Genomic DNA, 13,337 nt, shown 5'->3' with positions numbered 1-13,337 from the left:
GGGGGGGGAGTTCTGACTGTCATGAGGGAAGTAATCCTCCGAGCGAGTCAAATAAAACATATTACAACGACTTCATTATCCCTACGAATATTTGGGGAAGCACATATTAAACCGGTCACGATCATGTTATTGCAAAAATGGAGCAATCGTTAAAAAATTTACCGGCCACGAGTTTAACATAAAACAGAACATTCCAATAAGATCGTTACAACTTCGAAAGGGACCAATAATTTACTTGGCCCATTTCAGGAGTCACTCTGTGTAGTTGCGAGAAGTCATCGCTGGAGTTCGAAATACAATCAAAGTATGCAAAATAGTTTTCATATATTTACGGGTTTTTTGGGATATCTGATCAGAACTCTCCAAATCGATTGAATCGTTGAGCTTATTTTGGTCTTTTTGAATCCTCCACTCTATGGCGGCCCTGACCAGGAAAGTACACAATTAAAAAAGGTGCTAGTCACAGATTTGAGCCATTATCGTTATCCTAGCCACGAACTTCTAGAAATACTATGGACTGTGAACGAGCTTCACGTCAAATCGGCCTGCTCTTAGTCATAGCGATTCTGAGCCATTTTTCGAATTGAAGTAATAAGATAGCAAACGTAGAGCTCTTCAGTTAAAGAAAGACCATTTTTATACCATTTCCTGGTAAAGTGGTTTGTTTCGAAGTTATGTTGTCAAAAGCTTATGTATCTGACCAAGAGTAGGCCGAAAATTCAAATTTTATATATTGTTTACTACATAACTTTGGACATTTCTCCCTAGTTTCCTAAGCATTGTTTTGAGCTAAGTTCATCTATTCAACAAAATCTTGTGGTGGTATGAAGTGCTTATTTTGAATAAAATGAACGGTTAAGGCGAAAATTTTTTTTTGTTGAGCATGCTTTTATATTCTTAACAAAATATATATTTTTTTCTTCAAGTCATGTTAAGACATTATCATCATTGACCATGTCAGTAATACACTCTGGAATACCGGAAACTTACGGTAGGGTTGCATTAGCTTTCCAACCCTAAAACTAACCACTAGCTTTTAACACGGTTTTCAAATATTTTGGTCGTTCTTTACCCGTTTTCCGAGCTCTAGCCATCACCTATTTTATCAATTAATTTAAAACTAAATCATTTCAAAGACCACAAATCTATCTGTGGATCTCGGTCGAAACTGTTTTATAGAACAAATTCTACCAACCCCGTTACCAATGCGAAAAAAATTAAGTCAACAGTTATCTGCAAAGAAATCCGGCGACTCGCAAAATCATTAATGACAACCTCTGCTCTCAAACAACGAACAAGCTAAAAAACATCTTCCAGACCTCAAAACCAATGTAAATCTAAGTGGTTTCTTCGATCCATTGGGGTAACACACCTTGTCGTTGAAAGGCGATTGATTGGACCAAATGGGCGGTTCGAGCTTCTCCAAGTTGATTTTAGGTTTAACTTTGACAGATTTGGTTTTGCCTGGGTTGGACGACTCCTTTCGTGCGACATTGGAACTTCGTCGAGAGGATCTCCGGCTACGGATGGATGACCTCCGGGACGTTTTCGTGGTGGTCACAGATTCAAAAGTTTCGACACTCTCGTATGTTGATTGGAACGTAGTCATATTGGATCACTACCTGATCTCCTTCAATGTTTGAGTCTTCACCACAAAAAGTGCCAACACCATGAATACATACAACAGCCACATTTCCACTTGCCCAAAGACGACCGCGACGACGTATTCGTGCAATTTTTTCCGGCCGCCTTGTTCCCTTCTTTCTCTTCCGATCCGATACTTTCCAGTGAGGCGTCGCTCTGGACTTGGGCTGGACTTCATCTCCAACTTCTAAGGCCACATGACCTTTAGCATTTATGATGAGAAACGTTGGGTGAAATCTTCGAATGGAAGGAGAGAGGTAAGGAAGAAAGCTGAAGTTGAAGCCCGAGGGAGACTCGCACTACTTGATCCAAAGCCCGGGTGTGCCACGACAATAACAACAACAAGTAACCGAGCTCGAGCACATGCCCAAGAGTTCAATCTCGGAGAAATCTTTGCCACGATCAGAATTCTCAGTAAGACGGGATATCATTCATTAATTACCTCCGCTGAATGCGTGGAACAGGTGATCCAAGTGCGCACTTGAGTCAGTTGGAACTTGATTGGATCACGTCTGAGAACTATCTATGTGTTGAAAGGGAGCACGTCACCACGATTTTTGCCATGTTTGAAGAACGACAAAGAATTCAATAGTCGCATTTTACATATTCAGATTATGTAACAACATTTTTGTGCCATTCAAGGCTGATCACATGAACTTGACATTTACCCGCAGACAGATGGACAAACTTTCGAGGGAAAACTTCATCACCCAATCGACTAGGTACCTACGTACAGTACATGTATGTACTGTAGTATCTTTTGAGTTGGCAGCCTCCTCTTGTTTATCTTAGACAGAAATGACTTGATATCGAATCTCGTGGAGGAGAAAATTTGCCATTTTAATGGCCTTTTAGATATCGCGCGTGCCTACCTCCTATTCACTCAATTTGTTTCTCTGACTGATAAACAAGGGTGCATGCATATCCATCACTCACAACAAGCTAGGCCTTGGAAGCCTCAAAAATGGCACATGATTTGGCAAATGTTGGGCATGGAATGGAAGTTGAAATATCTTAACCAAAATTTGAAACTTAATCAACAATGGCTGATTGTGGCACATTTAGTTGTTCTAAAAGACAAGACTTGAATATCTTGCCTTCTCATTAATTTAATCTACCCGTTTTATATGGCAAAGTCTAAAGCTTTGGAGAGAAAGGTTATTGAATGGTGTTGAGATTTACTCGTACCAAGTGCGATTAGGGGCATTACATTGAATAATTTTCCAACTATATTCATTGAAAAAGTGACCCACTAGAAATGAGCAAATATACCGTATTTTCAAAAAGAATGCAATTTTTAACATGTTTTATTGTAGAGTTATCAATTGACAAAATATTTTCCATGGCTTCTGGAAATAATGGGTGTGGTAAATCATATTTTTCGTATAAAATGTAATGCTTAACCTGTAGGTTTTTAATTAAAGTAATCAAAAAACGAAATACCTGAAACACCTTTTAAAACAAGCAAAAAGAAAACAATCGTGATTTGGAGCCTAAAGCCTTATTTTCTAGCAAATGGATCAACTGTGATCAGTGTACGTATGAACTCGTTCGGTGGTCTTTCTAAGAATTGGAAAACGTGTTTGAAGGCTTGGATAAATCATTGAAACTAGAGAATTTAGATCGAAAAATAGGGTTAACATCTGACAAAGAAAGAAAATATTTTTCGGCTGAGCAAGTCTCCCTACAATTTGCAATAGTCATAATTATCAAACAAAACTTTTTTCATGCAAAGCATTGAAGAAAATAGCTCGAATATCATCCTAATTTTTTGTATTGCTTCACATTTGAAATGAATTTACAACGATTATTTATTAGCTCAGCTTCCCAATTTAAATGTTTTTTCGTTTTGGCTGTGGCATAAGATAACAATTCTGAAGTTCTTAAATCAGAAGCAGGATGGTTCATCTGAAGCAAAAACGGTAAATAAAGCCAACAACGCTTCTGGGAAACGTTTCATATTCTCTATAGGTAAAATTTCGACCATTTATGACGTTTAACTCGTCATTTTACAGGAAGTTCCATGTTTTATGATTGATAACGCGTCAATAACAAATAGTACGAGGAAAAACACGGTTTCACAAGTCTTTTGTGACTCATTTAAAAAAACATCACTTTTTTAAACTTACTATTAGCAACTTTAGGACAATTTAATCGAAAAAGATAGTAATGAAAAGTCGCTGGTAGGCAGCAAGTTTACAATATATTTATCTCTATTTAAATGCTTGTAACTATAGTCTTGTATGGATTTAAAGGTCTCTCAGAAGGGTCGGTGGTGTATTTATGGTGTTAGAATAGATCAGCAACAATTGTTCAGCGAAAAAAACTTTGTTAAATTCAGGCGTCTTCGAGCGTATTCCTGTACTTATCCGTTCGTTTGTCCGCAACGAGAGGAGGGAGAGGTACGAGTAAATGAAAAGGATTGTTCCAGAGGCTAATGGCTCGACCTTTCATAATATGTCCGAAAGGGGGCGCTTGGTAGGAAAAGGGCAAACAAACATCTCAGACAACTGAACAAACTGTTGTGATAAAGTACGTATATCTCCTGATATAAAGTCTATGGAATGAAATCGGTCTTTGAATTTTTCCATTAGATGACGACATAAAAAGGGCAAGAATAGAGCTTTAATAAATTTGATTTTGTTTCTACATTGATACTTTGATCTATATATCTATATAACTATGTATCAATTGATTTTAAGCTGGTTAGAGCTTGACAATGATCTACTAGTAATGTTTTATAATCTTAAAATCATCCTTGGTTAGTCACAAAATATTTAAAAAGTGGGCCTAAATTACTTTTCGGTGTCAGATGACGGTGTTCAGTAGATAAAATTAATGTGAACATTGAGGTAATAGGCGAGTTATAATACGAGATATTGTACGCACAGAGGTTACAGTTGGCTATCTTTTTGTAATACTCCCCAGTAGTTACCTCAAGTGCCAATTTGTTCGTTTTTGGCCTGTTGGTCTCGACAATCTTCATCTGCAGTGCAGTATGGGTATGGGATCACTCCTTTAAACGAGGTTTTGTGAGACCGGATAACCTTCTTACGCTCATTCAACGTCGTACATACTCCTTCCCCCGGTCCGCGGATGTCATGAATCCCACATTGACCGAGAAAGACACCTCACTGGTGGAGTTTAGTACGGGTCCGACTTGCTGAATGATGTGGGAGTAGTGAGCACTAATACAAGATACACGGATGTATGCATACACATACCTGGAATCTTCTCCAAGGCCTACTGTGAATGAATCATGCCTTGATTTGAGTAGCTACATATTCATCCAAATAAAAGGGCGTGTGATTGCCTGCCACTCTTACATTGGAAACGTCTGTTAAACCTGATTGATCCCACTTCAAATATTGTCGTGCATCCTTACACCATAACAATCCTCCCCTGATTCTCATCTTTGTCATAATGGCTCAACCTCCCAAAGTGTAAGAGATTGTTATCAAAAGTAGTTAGTTTTTCAAGGACCTTTTGGATTTTTAACCTTGGAATCTTATTTCTTAGGCCTTCTCTTCATCTCCACTCTCAAGGTGAGGTGGAAGTCATCCCGGAGAAACGAACCGCCACCGTCAAGATCGATGTCCAAGAAAAGGACCAAAAGAAGAGTGATGAGATGATTTCCGCCATGAAGAAGATGTGCCAAGAGCACAACATTACCATCGTCGGATCCAAGGCCAACATGGATCACGAGCTCAAGAACGGGGGGTTCTTCTTCAAGACCAATAAGGAGGAGGCTAAGCTGTCCTGGAAGTGTTTTATCGAGGGGAGTACGGGCAACATCAGTATTCTAACCAAAGCTTTGTATGATAAGTACAAGTCGAGCAGTCCCAAGATTGATTATGTGGACGAGGATCCTTCGGAGGCTGAGCTCTTTGAGAGCGAGAAACAAGCCATCGCCAAGGCCTCTAAACGAGTTCAAGATCAGGCGGCTCAGATCGCCCAGAGCTTTGGGATCTCTTTGGGCAAACTTTTGACGATCAATGTGTCTTGCCACAAGACTTATGATCGATCCGTTCGAGATGACTTTGCCGAAGATTTGGACATGGGTGCCCCTTGCCAAGCTATGGGCAAGATGGCTTTCAATGCACCCGTTTTCCGAGCTCCACCCCAAAACGGACGGGAAATTGTCAAGATGGTGGCCACGGTCAATTGTGAATACGCACTTGAGCAATGACTTTAGGGTGAATATTCCCGTTCGCAAATAATGACCGTTTTAAATCTTACCTGATTGATCATTTCGTCCATGTTAGGATCACTGCACTGAATAAGAGGCGGATGATGACCGTCCCATGAAAAAGGAAATGACGAGCCTGAAAAAATGCTGAATCAGCGACAATTCTCCAGTATTCAAAACTTGATGCTATATGATCATAGCAAACAATTTTTTTCTGTTTTAAATGCGACAGTAGCTTGAATAATTATTTCATGGCTAATTATGAAAAAAATCTCGTTTCAAAATGGCAGATCACATTGATAAATAAAATATTAACTTTAGAGGTCATTATAAATTTCAAATCGCATTTATGGATCAAGAAGTAAAGCTGCAAAGATTTACGACTTCCCACTACTTGAGGTGTAAGTTCAGAAGGCCTAATCAACCGCTTTAATCGTGATTTTTTTTCCGCGAGATACATGAAAAATACATGAATTGTATTGAACATTTTGGCTCGGCTCTTTTGTTTCATTTCTCTTACTTTTTTCTTCATTCTTTTGCTTTATATGACTAAACTTTCCTTTCCTTATTCCTTCAGCAAACACAATTTTCCGTTGGTCAGGAAAGTAAAATTTGATAAATTTGCTTATGCCGCCCTTTTACGGTCAAATTGTGAGCGTTTTTATCTGAATTAGCCATGTTTATTAAAAGAAATTCAAGGGAAAATGTAGTGGAACACCCTCCTTTGGGGCAATTTTTAGGGGGAGAATTTAGACACACCTCACAACCTACTCACACCGTGATCCAATTGAATGTTCACCTGTCGAGTGAGTTGCACAGCTCAACTAAAAAAAAAAAAATATTTTTTTTTGACGTTGTTATAACCCTATTGACGTGTCAAACCTCTAGCTTGCTTAAGAATTTCGTAATAGGTTGATGTACGCCTCACGGAACCTCTATTTTTCTTCTTTTTGCCGGGTCGTATTTTCCATGATTTATCTGCACAACTTGAAGAAAAAGTGCCAAAACAGCAGCTGGAACTATAGAAATATGGCCAACATTCATAATAAGATCACTGCAACATATTGAAATGACGACTATAGTTGTGCCAGAATATTATTTCCTGCCGTTGCAGTAAATCTTTCACTGCAATTTTCCATTGAAGTTGCAAGGGCAGATGGCTGAATGCAGATCAAATGAGAGAAAAAAAAATATTGTCTGAACAAGGTTCCGTGAGACATTTTCCGACATATTACGAAATTTTTTATCAGAATGATTTTGGTATATCAATGGCAGTACCTTTGCACAATATCCAAACACTGTGTGCTTCTACAAGCCGGCAAATTGAAATAAACAACAAATTCAGTCTGTCTGGTGAAGGTTGGTTATGCTGTTTGCCTTAATTCTCCTTCCACAAAATCAAGGTGCCTCACTTATTTTTCCTTCAATTTCCTTTACACACAAGAAGAGCAGTACTGGCAAATAAAACGCATGGGGACAAATGAACATAAACTGGCCAAAAATAGATATAACTTTTTAGGTTCAAAACTTTTTTTGTTACTTTTCAACACCGCTCATCATATTGCATCTTAAACTACATCACTATTTTGCCTGATTGCGAAAAATACCCAATGTGTTTTAAAAGTGCCTTTTTTGCCAAATTAGATAAACCTTAATTGAAGTCAAAACTGTCTTTGCTTCATGAAATAAAATAAAATACAGCTCATGGAATTCCGTGACAAGAAGTAATCCCCAGATCAGGAATTTGGGCAATCCGTGATTCGACTAAGCCTTCAAAATGTTTTATGAATGCAAAACAACTTTTTAAGAAGAGAGATATGCGATTTTATTATTACTGAATTCCAAGAAGTTATTACATATTTTTTAGCATAGTTTGACCAATACATAGATATATATAGAGTAGCAGTAGTAGTAGTAGTAGTAGTTGTAATAATAATAATCATTATAGTAGTAGTCGTAGTTGTAGTATTAGTAGTAGAAGTAGTAGTTGTAGTAGTAGTAGTAGTGGTATAGTTATAGTTGTAATATTAGTAGTAGTAGCTGCAGTAGATAAGAGTAGTGTACACGTCTAATACGAATTGTAGAGAGCAGTTGTAGCACTTTGATGTGATGGCATATTTCGGTATTACTGATTTTTTCGGATCAATGAGTATGCTATAAACTACTAAAAGAGTACTTTGAGAGTATCCTGTTCATTTTGAATTATGTTGGTTTTAAGTAGTTCATTGGAACTTTTTGGAAAACACCGAGTTGTTTTAATCGTCGAAACGGCGAGACATTTCATGAAGAACGAAATTCATCAGCATCAGAAGGGAAGAAACATTTGAAAAATCGAGATGAAATTTTACAGAGATCAATCGACAGAAAAAGGGGAGAGGAAAGAAGGATCGGGGAAAATGGAAACGAAAAGGTGTCATTACATTTTCTATTCAGCGGCATGAAATGGAATTGAAATGAAGACAATCGTGACAAGGATGATACTTTTATATATATCTTTCTCTGTTCTTTTTTTTGACTTGGACGTTAGACAAATCTCTGCGGAGAAAAATGGGTCAAGGAGGCTGGTTGAACAAAAAAGGTAAGGGTGGATCATTTTAAAGGAAAAGAGAAACAATGACATTCCATGGAATAAGATTCAATTATGAGAATAACATAATCATAATAATAATAGTAGTAGTAGTAGTTGTAGTAGTCGTAATAGTAATATTGAGAATTGTCACGAATATAAATACACTGTTCTGCACTTAAACTATATAGATCAAATCTATGAAAACTCAAATAAATGAAAACGAACACATATCCTCTTGTTGTTTTTTAACTTCCCGGATGATCTTTTCGTCGTCGGGTGAGGGTTTAGAAACTCTTGACAATCTACAAAATAGAGGGGGGTATTGTTTTGGAGGCTACTGCTTTGCCATTGAAGGTAGTTAATGAGTAGTTGTGATAATAACAGCTTCAGCAGTAGCAACAGAGCATTGCTTCACTTTGTTTTCTTTTCATTCATCTGAATCAGACTTTGTGTTGTTGTTGCTGTTGTTGTGCAGTTGGTTTGTTTTGAGACAGACTAGATATTCGAAGATGATCCCAATGCGACATTGCCATCCGATGGGGACAACAATGCGTTCGGGGCATCATCCGGGTTGGAGGACGAGTAACAGAAGGGCACAAAATATAATGAGAGTAGTAATGATAATAAACAATAAAGAAATGTAATAATCGTCAAGAGAGGAGGGACGAGGACCAAGGAGCCTCGGGGGGGATCGAAGAGGAAGAAAGAGCAGCAGATACAGTTTACCACAATATGATGATAAAGGTTGGAAGTGACTCTACGTGAGTATTATGTGTCGTGTCAATGAGAATTCTTCTTGTTTGGAGTGAGATAAAGAGAGATTCAAGGTACGAAATCAGTTTCTTTGCCTATTTTGCCTCGGTCTTACAGCTCAAGGACCGGTTAGGAGTAATCTGCCTAATGAATTCTACTAATCGGAAAAGTAGTGTAGGTGTGGATGTGGAACTGTGGAGGTCCACGTTGGGCGTATTTCTGAGCGGGGAAAGAAAGCTTATGGGGTCAATCTCAATGTCGTCAGGTCATCATGATACAAGGAGGGGAGGATCTGGGGAGATTATTCAACTACTTTCACTGTTTGTGACCTCACGTTCCTTCCGTAATTCATTGGAGAATCTTCGGCGTATTTCAATTCATCTAAGTTGCAACTTGGGATTCAATTGAGGGCGGGTTAGGGGCGTGGACTCTTTTCTTAGCGGAAGAACAGCTGATGTAGGGGCAGAAGCAGCTGTGGCTGATATTGGTGATGTGCAGATTTGAGTAGTCGTGCCTGGGTATGAGGAGAGTAAGGACGAGGACGATGAGGAGAACCAGGTGAAGAAGGAGGAGGAAGGGGAGGAGGAGGAGGCGGTTCGTCGAATGCACTGGAAGTCGAGGGGTGGCCAGAAGCCACTGACTCATCTACAGAGGGCGTGATGGCTCGAGGAGGTGATGTCGAAGGGGTGTGTTGCTTTGAGAAAATTTTATGGGTCATGTTGGGTTGAGGCTCATGATGATTTTGTGATGGTCTCGTTCCAACAGGGCGTTTCAATATGGGGCGAAACGTTGATAACTTCGATACAGAGCAGTCTGGAAAAGACAGAATGAAGAGGGGAGTTGAAAAAAATGAGCTTGTTTCAATTTCTTTTGAATGCCACTCGTCCACATCCGAAACTTATATGGCCCAAAAACTGAGTAACTGGGCTTCTACACATTCTTTCGAATGGATGAAGTACATCACTGACCAGTTGTAATGAGCACGGCAACGGATACGGAAGAGACGAAAGAAAATCAAGGACACTAATGACAATGATAGTCTTAGTAGTGGTAATACCAATTGTAATGAGAATAATAATGATAATAATAACAACTCCGGTGATGCTGCCGGTATGATGACGATGCTACCCGTAACAAATAGTTTATGCAAAATGAGACGAAAAGGAAGGAAAACTCGTGTCCTCTTTATACCTCGAAACTAAATAAGGAGTAAATGCAAGATCAAGCACCAAAAAAACCCGATCTTCAACCAAAGATCATGCACATGCAAAAAACCAACCGAATAGCGAAATAAACCTCGTGAAATTTGGAGGTGTTATGATTGCATAGGTAAACAAGAAGACAAGAGCCCCACGAAGGGGGCAATAGGTCTTAGAGAAGTAATGGAGAGCTCTCAATGAAGAAAGAGGGATGAAGAGAGATCCCTGAAGGAAAGCTCGGTAGATGTGATGGGGAAGTGAAGAAGAAGGAGGAGGAGGAGAAGGAGAAGGAAGAAGAAGTAGAACTGGTGTGCCACACTTACTCCGTAACCCGGGACAGGTCCTATACTTTGTCCTAAATAAGGGTCCGCGAGGGCCGCGGCTGTGGGGTCGCGAGCAAGACTGAAATAAAAATCTTGGATTAACACGAGGAGGTCAAGCGCGAACAAGAACAACCAAGGACAACAACAACAGCAACAACGAGAGGAAGATCTTGTCATCCCTGTTGCATGGAAAGCAGCGTAGATGAAAAACTTTAGGATCAATCCAAATGTGGCTTTTAAACCAGTTAGGGTTGAACGTGTGCAAAATGTAGATTTAATGGCTGTGGTTGATGTTGTCTCCATGTTCAATGCTTCAAGAGGTTGGTGAGATGGTTGTTTGTTTGGAAGAGAAGGTTTGCTAGTTTGACCATGCCTTTAGAAGAGACTTGCTTGGAAAATTAACACATTCCAAGGAAAGAAAAGTTAAAGTTCATTCCAGATTGTTTGTTGTTGTTGACCTCTGTGTTGTCGCATTGGCATTCAGCAACGAAGGAACCAAGCAGAATTGCTGTTGCAGGAACACTATCAATCATTTTGGTTTCATTTCATCGTCTTCAAAAGAAGGGCTAAGTTGGATTGTAGCGTATATGAAAACAGGGGATCTTTTGAGTGTGCGAGTGTGTTGTCTCTTGCCCTCAAAGCAAGCCTTGCAACAACCTTTGAGGTCAACTCTTGCTCGAAAAAAATTACATACGATGCTAGAATTGAACAATCGTTGCAAACAAACAGGCCTCGACTGCGTGATTTGGAGGATGCTTTCACGAATGGTAAATGGAACCAAAACGTCGATGTATGAGTGTGTTCTTAGTAGTAGCAATAGGAGCAGGAGTAGTCGTTATGTATGTAAAGACGTCTTATGCTGCAACAAGATGCCAATAGTGGAATGGAACTTACGCAGCGGGGAGACCGCCACTCCCGTAGGCTGCTTGTGCAGACTGGTTCACCAAAGCAGCCTGGAGGGAGAGGTTAGCTTGGGAGAGACCGGTGGCTCCAAGACCCGCAAATCCTGGTCTAACGCCGCCTCCACCTGTGCCCACTAGCCCACTGGAGGCCAGTGCGGCCAGGTTCTGTAGTCTTGGGTCTGTGATGCCGGCAAATCCATTGGCTTGGAGCTGAGCCAAGGAGTTGGCCAAGAATGGGTCATAAGGATTGTACAAACTGTTGGGACGATAGTAACAAATGTGGATTAGAAAATATGCTCCAGGCAAGAGTAAGCAAGAGATACTTAGATCATATAAAATCCAAGTTAGTAGAGCAACTTGAATAAGCGTTCGTTGATCTCAAAAGAGGCATTGCCATCATCGCGCCAAGTTGCTCTAGCAACGTATTCTTGAGTCAAAGCGGTTTAAAAGAAGGCTAGGGGAGAATGAACCCTCAGAGGAAAAACTGAACTGTGATCTGCTTGACCCAAGAATAAATTTGTTCAAGAACACGAAGACCCTTGCGAACTCGGTGAATTTGAGTTGAGTTGAAGAGAGATGATTTGTTTTGAACGCTGCACACATTTTGAGAAGAAGTCCAAAGATCCTCGTGTTCCACATTCAAGATTCCCTTTGACTGTGCGGAAATTCAGTTATTTATGCCCTAATGACCAAGGCCAACGATCAAAGCAAAGTTGCACCGTAGAAACCAAAGGGAATCTTCTGGCAAAATTATCATAATTGATCTCACTTGAGGAGAAACAGACCCTGAAACTGTATTGGCCCTTGTTTCTACATTGAAGAAACAACATCCAGGTGGCAGAAACGAGTAAATAATCTGAAAGTTGGGGTGGGACAGGGGGGTAGAGGGAGAGACTCGGGGGGAATTGATATCTTTCTTTTTACTGCTTAAGAGAGCTGTTTATTTTTTCCAAAACCGTCTGGGTTTGATAAAAACGAAGTTGTCCATGGAAAAGGCTTTTGGGTGTCTTTTAATCGAACATGCACACATGACCAGAATCATGACTGTGAGCAGTTGGTCCCTTTGTTAGAAATTACGAGTTGGTAAGTAAGGCCGTCTTAATAGACCTTTATGGGGATGCAAAAGCATTTTGTTGCATTGGTTCGCGGGCATCATAATAACTTGCTTAAGGATGGTGTTAGTAAAGCTTATTCAGGCAAAAACACGGGCACAACACGTCAATTGAGGGTTCCACAAAACGTAAGCTTCCTGGCGGCAGCTTGCCTAAACAATCGAGCATCGAGGAAGTTCCGCGCAAGCTCAGGAACAAGCGATCATTTTTTAATATTGGTACGAGAATATTCACACAGTCGACCACCTGATTGGACATGCATTGATTGATCTGTGCTTGAACTTGCGGAGTCTTCGCTGCTTCAGCTTGAGAACCCCTAAAATGATATTTTCCACGGGGAGATCATTTGAGGGACCTCAATAACCGAAGAAATGGCATGCAAGGATCGTTCCAAAATTGAATATTTCATTTCGCTCCAATTTGTGCCGTGGTGGAGGCTTGCTATCTTAAAGGAAAGCAAAGAAGAACAATCTGTACAACATTTGCATGCATGAATGTGCAACGGATTTCTAATTGTACGAAGCGACTGTGCCAACAAACACGTGATTGCTTGGTATATAGAGCAAGGCGGGTGAAGTTGTGTGCTTGTTTGTGCTTTTTGTATTGAGGCGGCTTTTTTTCTTGTCCAACGAGAAGAAGCACTTAC

The 13,337-nt window shown here is 39.9% G+C and overlaps 3 protein-coding genes across 14 annotated transcripts in view; 1 reads left to right on the top strand and 2 right to left on the bottom strand.

Annotated features, from left to right (window-relative positions):
* Nucleotides 1–4,719, bottom strand: part of LOC131885622 (tropomodulin-4-like) — a 9,403-nt gene extending 4,684 nt beyond the window's left edge. The window contains exon 1 of one of the 2 annotated variants that reach the window (XM_059233740.1): nucleotides 4,580–4,719. In XM_059233740.1, the coding sequence (XP_059089723.1) occupies nucleotides 4,580–4,630 (51 nt within the window). In that variant the 5' untranslated portion in view covers nucleotides 4,631–4,719. Of the gene's footprint in view, nucleotides 1–1,372; nucleotides 2,118–4,579 lie in introns of those variants that run through there. The other variant, XM_059233733.1, reaches the window with a different exon arrangement.
* Nucleotides 4,720–4,945: 226 nt separating this feature from the next.
* On the top strand, nucleotides 4,946–8,035 carry LOC131885649 (uncharacterized). Its single transcript, XM_059233764.1, has 3 exons — nucleotides 4,946–5,087; nucleotides 5,164–5,840; nucleotides 5,910–8,035. Exons 1-2 carry the CDS (start codon nucleotides 5,068–5,070, stop codon nucleotides 5,831–5,833), a joined length of 690 nt encoding a protein of 229 aa, XP_059089747.1. The 5' UTR covers nucleotides 4,946–5,067; the 3' UTR covers nucleotides 5,834–5,840; nucleotides 5,910–8,035.
* Nucleotides 8,036–9,739: 1,704 nt separating this feature from the next.
* LOC131885561 (RNA binding protein fox-1 homolog 2-like) overlaps nucleotides 9,740–13,337 on the bottom strand; it is a 98,587-nt gene continuing 94,989 nt past the window's right edge. For 9 of the 11 annotated variants that reach the window (XM_059233679.1, XM_059233653.1, XM_059233670.1 and 6 more), the window contains 3 exons: nucleotides 11,572–11,835; nucleotides 10,678–10,756; nucleotides 9,787–9,968 (listed from right to left, as the gene is read on the bottom strand). In XM_059233679.1, the coding sequence (XP_059089662.1) occupies nucleotides 9,927–9,968; nucleotides 10,678–10,756; nucleotides 11,572–11,835 (385 nt within the window). In that variant the 3' untranslated portion in view covers nucleotides 9,787–9,926. Of the gene's footprint in view, nucleotides 9,969–10,677; nucleotides 10,757–11,571; nucleotides 11,836–13,337 lie in introns of all 11 variants that reach the window. The other 2 variants (XM_059233645.1, XM_059233696.1) reach the window with 2 other exon arrangements.

Source organism: Tigriopus californicus, chromosome 1 (genome assembly GCF_007210705.1).
Source record: "Tigriopus californicus strain San Diego chromosome 1, Tcal_SD_v2.1, whole genome shotgun sequence".
Classification (NCBI taxonomy): Eukaryota; Metazoa; Arthropoda; class Copepoda; order Harpacticoida; family Harpacticidae; genus Tigriopus; species Tigriopus californicus.
This window is presented reverse-complemented; position numbering and strand designations above follow the sequence as displayed.

Coding starts and splice junctions, on each gene's coding strand:
- LOC131885649 (XM_059233764.1), top strand. CDS start 5,068: ATGGCTCAACCTCCCAAAGT. Junction 5,088..5,163: donor ATGGCTCAACCTCCCAAAGT/GTAAGAGATTGT, acceptor CTTATTTCTTAG/GCCTTCTCTTCATCTCCACT.